Genomic DNA, 17086 nt, shown 5'->3' with positions numbered 1-17086 from the left:
ACAGCGAGAGAGAAAGAGAAGTAAAAAGATTTGCTATATAACGGATACATTTAATAACAGATACATGGAAACTGGCAGCCGTTTCATTCCTCCTTCAGAGTAAACATGTCACATCCATTTAAACAAAATAACTATTACTTTTCAAACAATTACTTTTGATAAAGATGATTTATGTAACAAATCAAACTAAACTAAATAAACAAGTAATGAGTAAGCCAAAAATTCAGTGACCGACTCATAAAGACAGTTGCTTTGTTGCTGAATGAATCAGCTGTTTGAAAGAATCGGTTGAATGAATGACTGAATGACTCATTTATTAAGACTTTTTTGACTTGCTGCCACCTACTGGCTGTTTTAGTTTTATATTTAGAGTATAATTTAAAAAATGTTTCAGTACGTCAATATTATCATTATTTATGCAATGTTGAAACAAAATATTTCTTTCTAAAGCTGCTTTTCTATAATGTCTATTCAATGCTTTTCCTTCGTTTAACACAATGTCTTTAAATGATCTTTTAGGGGTTAATTTCTCAGCCAAAACTGCTGTGCAATTAATTAATTGGCACATCATGTAATTAATTCGATTAAAAACTTATAATTAGATGTAAGTACATATATAAAGTACAAATACTTCCATTTAAACTATATTTTTTGCATTAAAATATATATTTTTTCCACTTTATAGTAAAGAGAATTGTGCTTAATTGTAATAAAATAATAAAAAGGCTAAATACATTCTTTACTGTTATAAAACAATAATAAATATTCTTCATAAAATAAAGCAAGAAGCCGCAAGAAGCCCTTAGCTGTTATAAATTCACTGTAAACCACGGCTTCACGGGGCTTATTGCTTTTATAAAACGGTTATTCCATATACGTAGTACGGTTTCACAAAATAAAACAGAGCAAAGAAAGTGTAATGATATTAATAAAAACAGTATTCTTCCACCAAACAATGTAGTTCCTCAGAATCAGTTGTGGTTGCAATAAAGTGGTTGCCAAGCAACAGACAAAGGCAAATAAAGGTGTATGTTTGTAGAGTAATTTACAACAGCTTCGAACGTGGCTCAGCCAATCAGAATCAAGGACCGAAACTATCAATTTTATAAAATGTAATCATTTTTTTTTTTGACTGAGATAAAACAATTACCGGTCACACTTTATTTTAAGGTCCAATTCTCTCTATTAACAAGTCATTAACTACGACTTTTGCCAAAATAAACTCCTAATTTGCTGCTTATTAATGGTTAGTAAGGTAGGCCCTAGTTGAGTTAAGTTTAGGTATTGGGTAGCATTAGGGATGTAGAATATGGTCATGCTGAATATATTTATAAGTACTAATAAACAGCAAATATGTTAATAATATGCATGCTAATAAGCAACTAGATAACAGTGAGAACTGGTCCCTATACAAAAGTTTTACCCAGTTACCTGCATATTCGCCTGCATAGTGAGGTTCATCATAATTAAAATTTTGTATGAAGGAAAAAAGCAAAAACATTGTTAAAATGGCTAGAAATGGATAATTACAGGGCCTTAAACAGGCTTCTCTGTAAATTTGTAAATTCCAAGCCAACATGAACACCACTTACACACACACACACACACACACGGCACCTGATGGGCGAGACCCTGCCACACACTGAGCTGATTTAATTAGAGCTTGTAGCGGATGCAGAAAACAGATTTCCTCTCAGTGGCAATCTGACACCTCCACCCCAGCATTACACACACATCACATGCACACACTGCAGCACTCGCTCTAGAGATACTCAGATAGTTACACTACTCACAAACAAACACAACAGTCTCATTAGCGCAAACACACAATTCAGTAATTAATGAAAACACCAAAGCTAGAGGCACAAACAAACTAGAATGCGCCCATCAAACCGTGTCCTAACCAGGCATGATGCGATAAAAGCAATATCTTCCATGTTAATAAGGAGTTTTTGTCTTAATAAATTATGACCAATTCAAGCAAAGAGCAACAGGAAATTTTGTTAGACAGTTGTGTGTGTGTGTGTGTGTGTGTGTGTGTGTGTGTGTGTATGTATGTATGTATGTATATATATACAGTGGGTACGGAAAGTATTCAGACCCCCTTAAATTTTTCACTCTTTGTTATATTGCAGCCATTTGCTAAAATCATTTAAGTTAATTTTTTTTCCTCATTAATGTACACACAGCACCCCACATTGCCACTGTGTGTGTGTGTGTATATATATATATATATATATATATATATATATATATATATAAATAAAACAATAATTTTTCAATATAGGGTTTTCCTGAAGCAACATTAAAGCACTGACTGAATCCAGATGTTTAAACTGTTCATAGCTACATTCTGTGGTTTCTGGTTTGGGCTCCATAGATCTATGATTAATGACAAAGGAACAAAACTTTGCAAACCAGAAATCATATTATTATCTGATTAGCTTCTACTTATGCTTGAGGTGTAAAACTGAAGAACCACTGATGCAATATACACTTAACGGAAATATCTGCTAAGTGTGCTACTTATCTTTGTCAACTTGGCAACCATGTGTACGCGCTCTCTCCACTGTTGATAAACGCGCTTGCTTTCTGAAAACACCGGTTAGCTTGCAGTTTAGCGATCTCCACTTCAATATTCTATTCTCAGAAAAGTGTAATTCATCAAGTGTTCATTTACGACACACACACACAGAGAGAGAGAGAGAGAGGCTGTGTATGTATGAATGACTTCCGTTTTGCCGCGTTTCTCTATTAACAGTGAAGCTGTGGCTTTAATTGCTTTAGAAACAATGATGCTACCAGCTCCTTGTTGAGAAAGATAATGTAGCTCTTGAGCGATTAAGCTATTTAGTTGATAAAACTGCGAGGCAGCACTAAAAAGTTTGTTCCTGAATGTCTGAATTCGGCCGCAACGTGATCTGTGTGTGTGACTGCACCAAACTGCTTCTGTTTCACATAAATGCTGGCACAGACGTGCATGTTCGGCTAGAGTCGCTTTGAACTCGTGCATCTTCGGAAGCGGAGCTGCGTGGAAAGTTACAAAAAATGTCATGCACACCGCCACGCGAAACGACGTCGTGCGCACTCAAGCCGAACTGCTAAGTCAAAGTTTCTGCTAGTGATTTCTATGGCAAACAATCAGAATATTGTACCTGGTGGGGAGTGCCCAATGTAAACATGAAACATATGCCATTACCTATATTGTACTGTGGTACAGTTATGGAGGCCCTTCATTATGCAGAGGTTAGCTGCCTGCTCTGCCAATAGTTAGAAATGGCACTATAGTAAGCAGTGTTTAATAAACAGCTGTTTTTCTAAATTCTGCTGAGGTGAAATTCAGTGCAGCCCTGTATCGTGATATGTATTGTACCGTGGCCTCTGTATCGTGATACGTATCGTATCGTGACTTTGCTGGTGATACACAGCCCTACTTAAAAGTCTGTGGAAAAAGTCCAAAACTGTGCAAACAGACAGCATGGTTGAAAAAAAATTAACAAATAAATATCGCAAATTATTTTAAATACATGGTATATTATATAAAATCTGAAACCTTTACAGTTAAACATAAGAACTCCACAGCAATAGCGCTAGACTTTGCTGAGAAATGTATCTTTTAAACATTACCTTAAGTAGCCCTAAAATATCAGAATTAAAACTAAAATTAAAAGTACGAGTGCTAAAAAACAAATAGAAACTAGAAATAAAATAGAAATGAAAACAAAAATTGAAACTAAATTGAGAAAAAAAGAAAGAAAACAAAAAAGAAATAGAAACTGCACAATAAAGTAATAAACAATGAAAACTATAATAACCCTGAAGGACAATCAGTGAGGCTGCAATGAGCTATGGACTCAAACACTGATGTGAAACTGCGGCTAGTCACTTTTTCTTTTCGCCAAGTAGAAACTTTGTTAATTATGTTGCTTGCATAAAGTTTGGACACGCTGTCATACTAACAATATCCATATGGTCCTGTGGACTCACAGTTGTCAAAATGTATGTTTTTTTGAACACTCTTGACAGCAATCCATATTGGCATCATAATCAAGCTTTTTAGCAAATGTTCCAACATACATCCATACTGACGGCATGACTGAACATCTGGAAGTTGTACTAGTTTTCTTGATGTTGAATGTTCATTTGAAGTTTGACTGATAGAATGGAGGACGAAAATAGGAGAGAGAAAGTGAGGCAGAACAACAAGACACTCACTGTTGCGGAGTTCTTTCAGCTGTTGCTGCAGGGTTATGGAGGCGTTATATGTCCTAAAAACCTTTGCAGTCAATCCTGGCATGAGGGAACTCAGGTGTTTATTCAGCATTTGAGTCTGTAAAGGTAAAAACAAGACATTAAAGGTAGCATTCAAACACAAACACTGAGAAATCATGGTATTTTATTATCCAGCTTCACTGTAAACCACATGATGGCGCTGTTGCCTTTGTCTAGAAATAAATACACACAAAAAAGATGTCTAAAAGAGCAAATCTCAATACGCCAATCTTTTTTTTTTCTCCTCCAAAGATATCAGACATTTGTTCCAACTTTAATGGATTTGTGAGTGCAGGAGTATGGGTTGTATGTTCCAGACATAAAGAAAGCATATCCATTAAATCTGGCTACATCAACAAGACGTGTCTTAAAAAGGGCTCAGACAAGCTATGCAACCAACAAGTTGTCTGATGTGCATCCACATCACACTCATTCGAAAACTTCTTAACTGTAAAACCCTTGCTCACTTTTCCTTTACGACCAAAGTACTAAAAATCCAAATATTTACTTCACAAACTGGTTTTGTGCGACCCAGTGGAATACAAGTACAGTCACACATCTGCATTCTAATGAAGCTAGATGTGTTTTCTTAAAGATACTAAATGCTAATGACACCAGCTGTGTTCTAGCATGTCAACCGCTGCTAATGTTCAGCACACGCACTGCCGTCTGATGACACGTGCATGGCAAGACACTTGACGCATGTTGAACATGTCGGTCTGTTCGACACTGTTCACCAGGGAACACTGTGACATTTGGGCTAGGACACCCAGTGACTCAAAGGAACAGTAAAGAGTTTATGTGTGTGTTTTTACCGAACTATACTTCTGGGAACACAAGTGCTGCAAAATGTCCCTCAAATGTTAGCTAAACCTGACAAGCTACTTTTGGGGACATCCTCATAAAAATTACTAAATGTCCTTTTTAGCTCTACAGTTGTATTATAGGGACAAGACTATAATTAGTAGACAAGCAGATTAGTTTGTATATAATTACAGTTAGGCTTTTTCATTATTTTTGGCCTTTTTGCCATTGTGTGGATATGAATAAAAAGAGAAGAGACAAAACAACAATGGAAAGTGATGAAGGAAATGACAATGTGGACTCAAGCCTCTTAAGAGAAACATTCAAATGTGCACAAAACAAAATGAAACGAAACACAAAACAAAAAACAAAAATAAAAAAGAACAAAAATACAGAAATGACAATGTGGACTCAAGCCTCTTAAGAAACACATTCAAATGTGCACAAAACAAAAAAATTAAAAATGAACAAAATACAGAAATGACAATGTGGACTCAAGCCTTTAAGAAAGAAACATTCAATTGTGCACAAAACAAAATGAAACAATAAATAAATAAAAAATAACAAAAATACAGAAATCACAATGTGGAATCGAGCCTCTAAGAAACATTCAAATGTGCACAAAACAAAGTGAAACAAAACAAAAAAACATGAAACAATAAACAAGAACAAAAATGTAGACAAGCCTCTAAGAAACACATTCAAATGTGCACAAAACAAAAAACAAAACAAAAACAAAGAACAAAAATACAGAAATGACAATGTGGACTCAAGCCTCTAAGAAACACATTCAAATGTGCACAAAACAAAAAACAAAACAAAAACAAAGAACAAAAATACAGAAATGACAATGTGGACTCAAGCCTCTAAGAAACACATTCAAATGTGCACAAAACAAAAAACAAAAACAAAAAGAAAAATGACAATGTGGACTCAAGCCTCTAAGAAACACATTCAAATGTGCACAAAACAAAAAACAAAAACAAAAAGAAAAATGACAATGTGGACTCAAGCCTCTAAGAAACACATTCAAATGTACACAAAACAAAGCAAAACAAAAAACACGAAACAAACAAGAACAAAAATACAGAAATAATAATGTGGACTCAAGCCTCTAAGAAAAATTTCAAATGCACAAAACAAAATAATGAAACTAAAACAAACAAAAACAAATAAAAAAAACAGCAACAAAAAAACAAAACACCAAATATATATAAAAAATAAAATATGGCTTACATCCCTCTTTCAATTAACTTTTATGGTATATTTTCTCCCATTTTATTGTATGCGTATCTTACCACAGACTTCTTAGAAAAGTAATAGTCGAAATTAAAGTCGAAACTTGGCCTTTTTTTTTTTTTCAGAGTCAAGAAAGAGTCACCTGATTGTAAATGTTTTGAGTGATTTGTGTATGTTTCTGTGTATGTAAACTAATGTATTTTGTTTCATGTGTAACTAAATGTGCTGCCTATCTTGGCCAGGACCCTCTTGTAAATGAGATTTTAAATCTCAAGAGTTTTTAATTTCCTGGTTAAATAAAGGTAAATAGAACAAGTAATAGGCGAGTTAAATACTCCATTTGTATCCTCCTATGCAAGCATTCTCTCATTAAAACGTTTCTATTTAGATAGCTAGGTAAATGATTGCAATGATTGCATCCGTGTAATATATAAAACAGCGTCTGTTCTATTGAGGGTTCAGCCAAGTTGAAGACACTTTTTTTTCCTGATCATCATATATGCACACACTTAAGCACAGAAGCTTAAAAGCACAGCAGCATGTAATAAGATTTGCAGCACTTTGTGGAAGACGGCCAGTTTTACTCTGCCGCATCCTCTCTCGTTCACCCCTTCGCTCGGCCTTTCGCAGAGTCAATCGGAAGAGCCCAAAGTACAGATTAATGTTCCCCCTCCACGATGGCCCACCATTACCAACCTGACCTCACTGAAAGGGCACATCTCTCTCTCTCTCTCTCTCTCACACACACACACACACAAACAGTTTTCCAATTTTCTCTCACAATCCGCCTCTCTGTCCTTCAGTGAGGGCAGAATCTTTCGGCTGCAAAAATTAAGACTGAAATATAAAAAAAAACAGGCTGAAAAGAAAAACCACCATCCTTTAGTGAGAGCTTTTATGATGCAAGTCTCTCGAGAATCGTATCCCTCAGAATGAAAACTCTATGACTCTGCCGCCGTTTCAGAACATTACACTCACATTGAGTCGATCAAAGAGGTCGTCTCCTTCTTGCTTGTTTTCCATGAAAAGCTTGAGGTTTTTGAAAACCTGAAACAGAGAACACATGTTAGCTTGTTTATCATATGCACAGAACAGAGGCTGAGAGGAAAGGAAAGAGAGGGAGAGGCACACTCAATTATATTTGACATTTCGCAGAAGTCCTGTTTTCCTCCACTCCTACTAAACAAACCAGCTAAAATATGCATGGAACTAATTAATGGTAGCAGATGTGGTGCTTTTAAATCAGTCTCATTTGAATAACAATTTATCCTTGAGCCAAATGCATGAAGAAGAAAGTAAACAGACCGCTCGCCAAGCAATTACAGAATTTATATTTCTGGAACATTTCCCCCCAATTTAACACGCTCGTATGGTACTAATCATGGATTCATATGCTGACCTTCCTGTCTAATAAGCACACAGAGGGGAGCTCAACATTAACATGATCACATATTCAACACTCACCCTAATATGGCCAGATAAAGCAGGTCCAAAATTCTCAGACCACTAGCAAAATGTTTCTTTTTCCATTTTTGTAATACAACTGAACATTTTTCATTAAAAGTTATATTATCAGCATAATAGTTTGAGTAAAAACTTGAACTGGGACATTAAATTCAATTCTACAATGTCTTAGTATTTGTTTGTTTGTTTGACAGCAACACTTGAGTTTGTGTAAAACCAGATGATCATGTTCTCCAGCATGATTTGAGATGATCTGAAAGAGCATCTTCGGCCTCAATGGAAGTAAATCTGTACAAAGGAGTTACATAATCAATGTCACAACTTTGCTTAATTAGTGACTTAAAAATAGTGCAGGATCTTAAATATTTTTTTGATTTTCATTTCTAAAATTAGGAATTAGGATTTCTAATGCAGCCTCAGACGCCTGAACATTTATTTGATCAAAATAACAGAAAAGGAATAACAGCATATTGACAGTAATGAATCTAAAACCAAAGATCAGCTTCAGATGATGTGGCATTAAGTTCCAAGGCTTTAATTGTTATTCATTATGCCTATAACAAGGTGATGAGGAAGTGGGGATTGGTTTTCACCATACCTGCAATTATATTTGACATTTCCGCAAAGTCTGCCTATCGCCAAATAAACTTGCAAGATATTCAGAAACTAATTAATTTTCACTTGATGAGCTTCTTTCAAATGTTCTCGTTAACATTATGAGGCCCACACTCTTCCTCTAATGTGACCTGCTGCTTGTGAACAGTGAAGAAACAATACTTTCTACAGCTATGAACTGTGCTAAAATAACAACAACCCACCTGTTATGACTAAAATTACCATAAAACGTTCATTTTTTTTCAGCTGGTGCTCTAAAGAGGTAATTGATAAAAGGTCTAGATTTGCATTTTATGTAAGAAAGAACAGATCAAGCACAATTCAGCATGCAAATAAAGGTAAAAAAAAAAAATTTTTAAACAGTCAATGGAAGATTGTCAATTTAATGTGAAATATTATTAGAAATTTATACAAATCAAAACACAGACCAGACAGAAATATAGATGCAAGCCAGCACAATCGGTCGTCTCTTAAAAAATCCTTACCCTTTTGATAACTGGGACCTTGTTGTAGTAGCGGATGCAATCTTTACCCAGGAAGTCGAACTCTACCACACACTTCTGCCCGTCCAGTGTGTCGTGTAAAGTGATGTGCTCCACACGTAGTGAGCAACAACCCACGGTGTCTGCTGTCTCGCCCTCTTCCTTTTCATTACCAGCTCTCAGAGCCAGCTGAAGAGTTTAACACAGACATACACCTGCTTCATTCAGACATGACACTACATCTCCAGAACATCTTGGAGTGAAAGCGTAGCTGTTTGTGAACATTTGGATATGCCAGTGGACTGAAAACTGCAGTATGGTACAGCTGAATGTAATAAGAACTGACTCATGAAACCTTTGATACTGGATCTAACCTTTGATCCAGTATCTCAACACAGAATGCTTTGAAACTGAGGAAAAGATGCTTGCCTTTAAGATATATTTCCATTAAACAAAAAAAAGTCACATCATAAGTTACACTGTGAGATGTGGAAAAAAAAAACACCTGTGAAAAAACATTGAATAATAATAAAAAAATAAATAATAATTAGATTTACAAAAAATTATTGCAGAATTGTGCATTATATATATTTTTCTTTAAAGATGCAAATTAGGAGAAATTATGAAATTATGCAATTATGAAATATGAATTTGCAATCATGAAGGAACAATTACGAGAAAGTTGCATTTGTGGTGTTTGCTATTATGGGAAACAAAGCGGCAATTGTGAGATAAGTTCCAATCATGAAAACAGTCACAATTACGAGAAAGCTGCAATTGTAATTTGGTCTTATGAGAAAAGTTACGTAAAATTGCGGCAAATAAAGTTACTGTTATGTGAAACAGTTGCAACTATGATAAATAATTGCAATATATGTAGCATAAGTCACAATTACGAGAAACAGTCAATAAAAGCAGTCTTGAATGCTTCACACTTTTCGAAGATATGTGATATATTCATCAATCAACACTATATTATTGTCTAGCTTAATAAGGTAACTTAAATTAACCATAACACGAGAAACTATGGCCGGCAGCCATATCACCCTGTAGCCCAAGACTGGTTGCCCACTGAAGCTAAGCAGGGCTGAGCCTGGTCAGTACCTGGATGGGAGACCTCCTGGGAAAAACTAGGTTGCTGCTGGAAGAGATGTTAGTGAGGCCAGCAGGGGGTGCTCACCCTGTGGTCTGTGTGGGTCCTAACGCCCCAGTATAGTGACGGGGACACTATACTGTCAGCAAGCACCGTCCTTCGGATGAGACGTTAAACCGAGGTCCTGACTCTCTGTGGTCATTAAAAATCCCAGGATGTCTTTCGAAAAGAGTAGAGGTGTGACCTCGGCATCCTGGCCAAATTTGCCCATTGGCCTCTGATCATCATGGCCTCCTAACAATCCCCATATCTGCTAACTGGCTTCATCACTCTGTCTCCTCTCCACCAATAAGCTGGTGTGTGGTGGGCGTTCTGGCGCACTATGGCTGCCGTCGCATCATCCAGGTGGATGCTGCACACTGGTGGTGGATGAGGAGATACCCCCTGACAATGTAAAGCGCTTTGAGTGCCTAGAAAAGCACTATATAAATGTAATTAATTATTATATTATTATTATAAACTGATCTTTTGAAATAAAGATTTCATTATAGTATGAAACATACTTTAACTGTCAGAACTTAAAACTTCATTCCAAAACAACCATTAATTGAAACCAAGATGCAAAAATATCTTGTTCTGATTTGGCAACTCAACTTCAGTAATCAAAGTCCAAAAGAGCTCAAATAACATTATGTTAACCACAGGGGGGAAAATGTGTCAAAATGTATAATATATCCTCCTATGGACACCTGCAGATATTTCTGAGTGGTTGCCACAGTTTAAACAAATGGCCAGGAAATAATGCACCATGCTTTCCTCTGTGATATCTCCTCAATCTCTGCTGTATTTATTCTCACCAGGCATTTTAATTGACATGAACTGATTAACGGTACACTCTAACTCTTCGGTCTTTCTAAAATAAAGTTATCATGATTGAAAGCCCACTGATGTAGTGCAAGTACACAAATTATGTTTGTGCAGCTTGTGTGGCCTGACCTTGTCAATAAAGTAGAGGGCTACGGCTCTCTGGCGTGTGCCCATCTGTTTGGACTTGAGGTCCTCCTGGTACTGGGCTCGGATGGCATCCACACATGTCTTCAGTTTACGAGCCACCTCATACTTTTCCCAATCCTTCTCACCCTACAGGAGACAAAAAAGTAACAAAGAAAAAGCAAATGATCTGACAAGTGGCAGCTCACCCTGACACACCGTGAGTGATCAGTTTTAAAGTACCATCTTATTCCAAAGGAGCAGACTGAATTATGAGGTGATGTAAAAGATTGTTTCATAAGAGACTTAAAAAATAGCTTAAAGACTCCATGAAATGTTATGACTAATATAATTTTTGCCAGCCTTTCCTGTGCAATTTTACAGGAAGTTGGGAACAGAAAATATCAAAAGGCTTATATATTAGCTAAAAGTACATTTACTAGCATACAGATGACTCCAAAATAACGGACATGAACAAAAAGCCACAAAGGTCATATGATGAATTAATGTAATATTTACGAAAGAAAATACATTTTATAATGAGAAGAGTAATAAAAATACACAAGTCCAAATAAAGAAAACCAATATCGTTTGGTTAGTCAATACCTCAGGTTTGTCTGAATCCAGCCACTAGCACTTAATTTGTACAAATAAAAAGTGACTTTGTTGTCACAACCAACAGTGTAAAATAATTGAACCTTCACTAATTCAGCACATATAAAGCGACAGGAAGCAGACAAATGAAAGGACAACGCAAAGTGATGAGGTGGTTCGGAGATGGTGTTGTGAATCTGTTCTTCTTCAGTTATGATTAAGTTTCTTGAGAGGTGTCCATCACTCAGTTCTGATGAAAAGGATTGCTTTGCTTCCTAATTTAATTAGCAAGAGGAAGTGAGTGGAACGAAGGTGAAGATGAGGTGCTGAGCTGAAACTAAGTGAGCGTGATTCGGGAGAACGCGAGAATACACGTCTGCACTGTTTGATTGGCCCGGACTCTGCACTAAAACGCGACATCAAATCACATCTATTATTAACAAGGTGACAGAGACAGACAGTCAGGAGGTGAAGAGGACGTGAAGTTGGAAATGAAGGAACGTACAGACAGAGAGAAGGGAGAGGGCAACAAGTACGTTTTAATCAAGTGAATAATAAGGTACTCACTAAAATATTACTCTCACATCGCCAGACTTTTGACTAACTGCATGAAGTTGCATCAAGATTGCAGCTCATTCTGACCAAGAACCTTTAACTTATTAAAAAAAAAGTTTGTCCGACCAACATATAAAGCAACCATAGTTTTTTTGTTTTGTTTTTAAGTGTTCTTTTGGAATGGTTTTATCTGAATTTATCAAGGTAGATTATACTCCAGTAAGTTTTTTCTAGAGCAAAAAAAAAAAAAGGATTAAAAAAAAATTCAAATAAATAAAAATAATGATTAATAAAATATAAATGTAGTTACTACTAATAATAGTTACTATAATAATACCTTCAAATAATAAATGTTGTTTAAGCGCTAAAGCTTTGAATTTGTAGCTGAGACTATATTATATACCTTAAGTTTAGAGTTGGCATTGAGCATCACATATTTACAAGATCCTTGCACATTCTCGGTCCAGCTTGCTAGCCATGTTACGGTGTTGTCGTGACGAACTTCCTTCCAACGATGACCAGCTGGGGGTTCTGGGATACGAGAGTCCCTGTGGGGTAAATTCAAACCTTATGCTTCCTCTTGTAGCGTCTGCGTAGAATCATGCATGATCTTTGGGTTGTCTGCTCGGTGGACGGACAGATCAAGTAATGGTAATATTGATTCTGCTACAGTTAATTCGAAGATCTAATCTTAATATTTATTATTAATCATAACCAGTTATAATTAGTCATAAATATTTCCCTTTTGAGCTGATTTACTACACTCTGAACACAACACACTGATTGTAGAGTGAAACATTACTTGCTATTGCATATATATGATTTTTCAAAAAGAGCTCTTAAGGGAAAATTGCTTTTTCCCCACTGGCATACAACTTTCTATGAAACATTATCTGTGACGTGCTTTTGTTAGGCCTTGCATTCATGCCAGAGTGCTACAGCAATGATCCCACTTCTGAACACTTCTAATACGGCTTGAAAAAGCAAAGCTGACAGTGGACTGTTACGACAAAGCCTCACTTGCTGCAGTTGATGATGACGTCTTCTGGCTGAATCCTCTTCTTCAGCATTCCCTGTTTAGGATGGTCTCCTCTGCCTCGGAAAAGCCCTGGAGGTTCAATCTTAAAGTTCCCAATGCGTTCACGATGGTGGTCCAACACACAGCATCCATACTCATCAACAATTTTTTGATTGGCCTCTTTGTTAACCTTCAGAGGAACATCAGAGAAGCAAAGATTGTAACTTTGATTTATACTGTATTTAAAACATTCAGATGTTATGAAGAAACACTTACCAACTTCTCCTCTTTGCTCAAGTTCTTCCTGGCTTCCACCTTCTGTTTATGCATAGCATGGAGTTCCCCAAAATCACACTTGTTCAGATCCATTATTAGCTGTCTCTCCTCCAAAGTCATCTCCTGTGCAGAAGAGCATGCATAATCCATCAAAACCAAGACTTTGCAAATTAAGTTTGAGCTAGGATAACTAAAGACGTCTGTGAATTTGGATCTCTGTAGTTTTTACTAAGATTGTTTATTGTCTGGATTTTGGGTGTTGCAGACAGTGTTACATTAGTATTATTTATGTACTATTATAGTATTTATTAATATTTATTAACAGTTATTAATATTTATTAATAATTCATTTTAATTGTAGTTTGCATTGTATTAATTTAGCAGTGTGTCATTTTTATGTTATGTTATTTTATTATTATTATTTTTTTTAATTTATTTATTTCAATTTTATTACATTTAGTAATTCAACTTATTTTAGTGAGTTGCCATGTTTTGGGGTTTAGGTTTTTTTTTTAAATCTAATATTTATTTTTAATTTTATTTAACCTTTATTCTTTTTTATTTAACTACTAAAATAATAAATAACTTTTTTTATTTAAAGCTGCAGTCCGTACGTTTTGCCTCTGTCGCCATTTCTGTCCTGCAATTGACCTTCTGTTTATGCATAGCATGGAGTTCCCCAAAATCACACTTGTTCAGATCCATTATTAGCTGTCTCTCCTCCAAAGTCATCTCCTGTGCAGAAGAGCATGCATAATCCATCAAAACCAAGACTGACGCGGCTCCAGCGCGGATTAATCTAATGTTTTGAAGTGAATGTGTGGCTGTTAGTCACCGCACCAGTGTGGATACTGTACTTAGGAATCACAGATTCTCGCCTACGTCTTGGAATATATTACCCAAATAAGAATTTTCACCGGATATTGTCATCTGAACAAGTAAGTAACAAGTCTGCCATGTTTGTTCTGACCAACTGAGGGAAAAAAAAGCATTACAATAAATCATGCTACCAATGGCGATTAAATCTAATGATAGACTAGCTCATATCACATCAAACCGTGCAAATTATTATTGTTATACTTTGTTCTCAAATTGTTAATGTTAACAACATCATCATTGCGTGACTATGTGTATATAGTGTGTATTAGCGTGTAGACTTCAATTTCTGTACAGTCTAATCTCGAATTGCCATACCATTCGAATTTCATATTAAGAAATTCTTTTAACACAAAAAGCAAATTATTCTTCCTTCGAACTGGTTCTCTTTAAAATACAAATCTTGTGTAATCCCAGGCTATCTGTAATCAGATGCACATTTAAAACTGGAATAATTTAATTTCAGTCACATATGCGTTTCATAAACACATAATCCTTTCTGGATTACAATCCGCCATCAAAATTATAAATTTAATAATTCCAGCTGCTGTGAGAAAAGGCTATAAACGATCCGCCACCTGCAGGATCCTCACATGCCATAGCCTACTAGCCGGGACTCAATCTTTATGTTTACAGACGTGACGTAATGATGTGGCAGCATGCTCGAATTTCCCGCAAAAACCAACCCGTACCACTCAAATTAGAAAACATTATTATAAGCTAACTGTTGTGAAACAGGCTAAAGTAAGGCAATAGTTTTGAATACTGGCTGATTATGCACTTGCTCAAATATTGATATTGATCATTTTTAACCAAAAAAAGTTACGGACTGCAGCTTTAACTACTAAATGTTTTAATAGTAGTTAATTAATAATAACAACACTGTTACCAGTATATCATGTGAAATCCACTAAAATACACCAAACTTTTAAACAGCATGTGCTAGTTATAACATTATGCACATAATTAAAAGAAAAAAATAATAGGTGTTGAGGATCAGACCAGACGCTGCTCTACAGTGGCCATTCTGAGCAGCAACTTTCCTTATTGATTTAATTTTAATTTTCAAATCGGATGAGATGCCAGCAGTACTTGAACCACCAACTGTTATTTTACACAGGAAGTTGGCATAAAGGTCTAAATCCATATTGAAGGTTCACCAGGCAGTGAAACTAGAAAGTTTGCTTTAGTTGCTGTATTCGATGAAGGTCAAAATAAATTAGGAGAAGCATTGTGACGCAACACAGTTATTCCTACCCAGATGTCACTTGGTTTCTCAGTGGACCCCAGAGTAGAAAAAAAAAAGTAGATAACTTGCACCAAAATGTGTCCTGATGTTGGGTGAGAAAAACAGATTTGGAAGGGATTCAAATCAATATTAAAGGCTGTGAAACACAAATTTAACTTGACTCCTCAGGGAAAACTAATTCTATCCAAACAGGGCTTTTAAGATAGTTGCTGCTCGCTTCATACAGTATGTCTAGCAGAAATCTGATAAGTATGAAGCTGAAGGCGCTGTTTTGTATCCATACAGAGTGATAGACCAAGCACAAATTGCTTGAACTGAGTGAACTACGGCTGACCTTGGGTAAGCGTGTATGTGTGAAGATCAGAAAAGGCTCACAGACACCCTGATGTTTTTTAGGAACACATACACACTTAACCACAAGAACGGCACATACTGTATCAGAACTTGGCCTTTTTCTGTATCAGCAGCAAGAATTGTTACAAGAAGGATTATGTGAAAAAAATCTGATGAGAGAATTAACAAGAGTACTGTTTAGCCAATGAAAATGCTTTGAATCATCACACTTGGAGTAGAACCTTTGATGAACAATATACTAAAATAGAAAACAGTTATATTAAATTGTAATGTTTCACAATATTATTGTTTTTACTGTATTTTGATTAAAAAATGCAGCCATGGTAAGCATATGAGACTAAATAATAACAAAACAAAAAAAACAACCCCAAACTTTTGAATCATAGTGTACATCGCTCAAATGTTAGAAATAAGCTGAGCTATGACTTTGACTTTGCTCAGGGGTCAATATTTTGAGATTACAGCAGGTTTTTGAGTTAGGCATGCATTCAGGTTGATTCCAATTGGTAGTCCTGGCATGAATTGCAACTTTGTAAAGGAAAACCGGTCACATTTTATTTTAAGATCCAATTCTCGCCATTAACAACAACTATTAGCTACAACTTCTGCCTCAATAAACTCCTTATTTGCTGCTTATTAACAGTTAGTAAGGTACAGTGGTGGGCAAAATTATTAGAACACTAGTATTTTCACCAGCTAAAAAATGGTTTTAAGTCAGTTATTTCTATTGTTTGCTGTAGTGTGTCAGTAGGAAATATCAGTTTACATTTCCAAACATTCATTTTGCCATTAATTGTAATAATCCAGTGAGATTTTTGTTTGCACAAGTCTGACAACAGCCAGTGCTCCACACAGAGATCTGATCTCATCGTCATCCAGTCTGTCTGGAATGACATGAAGAAACAGAACAAACTGAGACAGACTAAATCCAGAAGAACTGTGGCAACGTCTCCCAAGATGCTTCAAGAAACCTAATTGCAAAGCTACCTGAAAAACTATGCACAAGTGCACCTAGGACAAAGCTGCTTTAAAGGGGTGGTTGATTGCGATTTCACTTTTACAACGAGTTACTTCCCGGGTTCGTGACATCACAAACCCAGATAAACCCCGCCCTCGGGAAAAGGCAGCAAAAATGCTGCTGCACTGCTTTAGAGAAGAGAAAACTAGGTGCACGTAAAAATCTGTTCATATATGAATCGCGATTC

At 36.0% G+C, this 17086-nt stretch overlaps 1 protein-coding gene across 1 annotated transcript in view; it reads right to left on the bottom strand.

The window, feature by feature from the left end:
• The window catches only part of LOC107684664 (DNA topoisomerase I, mitochondrial), a 32454-nt gene that overhangs the window by 1003 nt on the left and 14365 nt on the right, over nt 1-17086 (bottom strand). The window contains exons 10-17 of the mRNA XM_016480975.1: nt 14054-14137; nt 13403-13441; nt 13129-13316; nt 12512-12656; nt 10966-11109; nt 8880-9065; nt 7294-7362; nt 4216-4330 (exon numbers count right to left, since the gene is read on the bottom strand). Coding sequence (XP_016336461.1) covers nt 4216-4330; nt 7294-7362; nt 8880-9065; nt 10966-11109; nt 12512-12656; nt 13129-13316; nt 13403-13441; nt 14054-14137 — 970 coding nt within the window. The remainder of the gene's footprint in view (nt 1-4215; nt 4331-7293; nt 7363-8879; nt 9066-10965; nt 11110-12511; nt 12657-13128; nt 13317-13402; nt 13442-14053; nt 14138-17086) is intronic.

This window comes from Sinocyclocheilus anshuiensis, unplaced genomic scaffold (genome assembly GCF_001515605.1).
Source record: "Sinocyclocheilus anshuiensis isolate Anshui unplaced genomic scaffold, SAMN03320099.WGS_v1.1 scaffold93, whole genome shotgun sequence".
In the NCBI taxonomy this organism is placed as follows: Eukaryota; Metazoa; Chordata; class Actinopteri; order Cypriniformes; family Cyprinidae; genus Sinocyclocheilus; species Sinocyclocheilus anshuiensis.
Note: the sequence above shows the minus strand (reverse complement) of the source record. Positions and strands in the feature narration are given on the sequence as shown.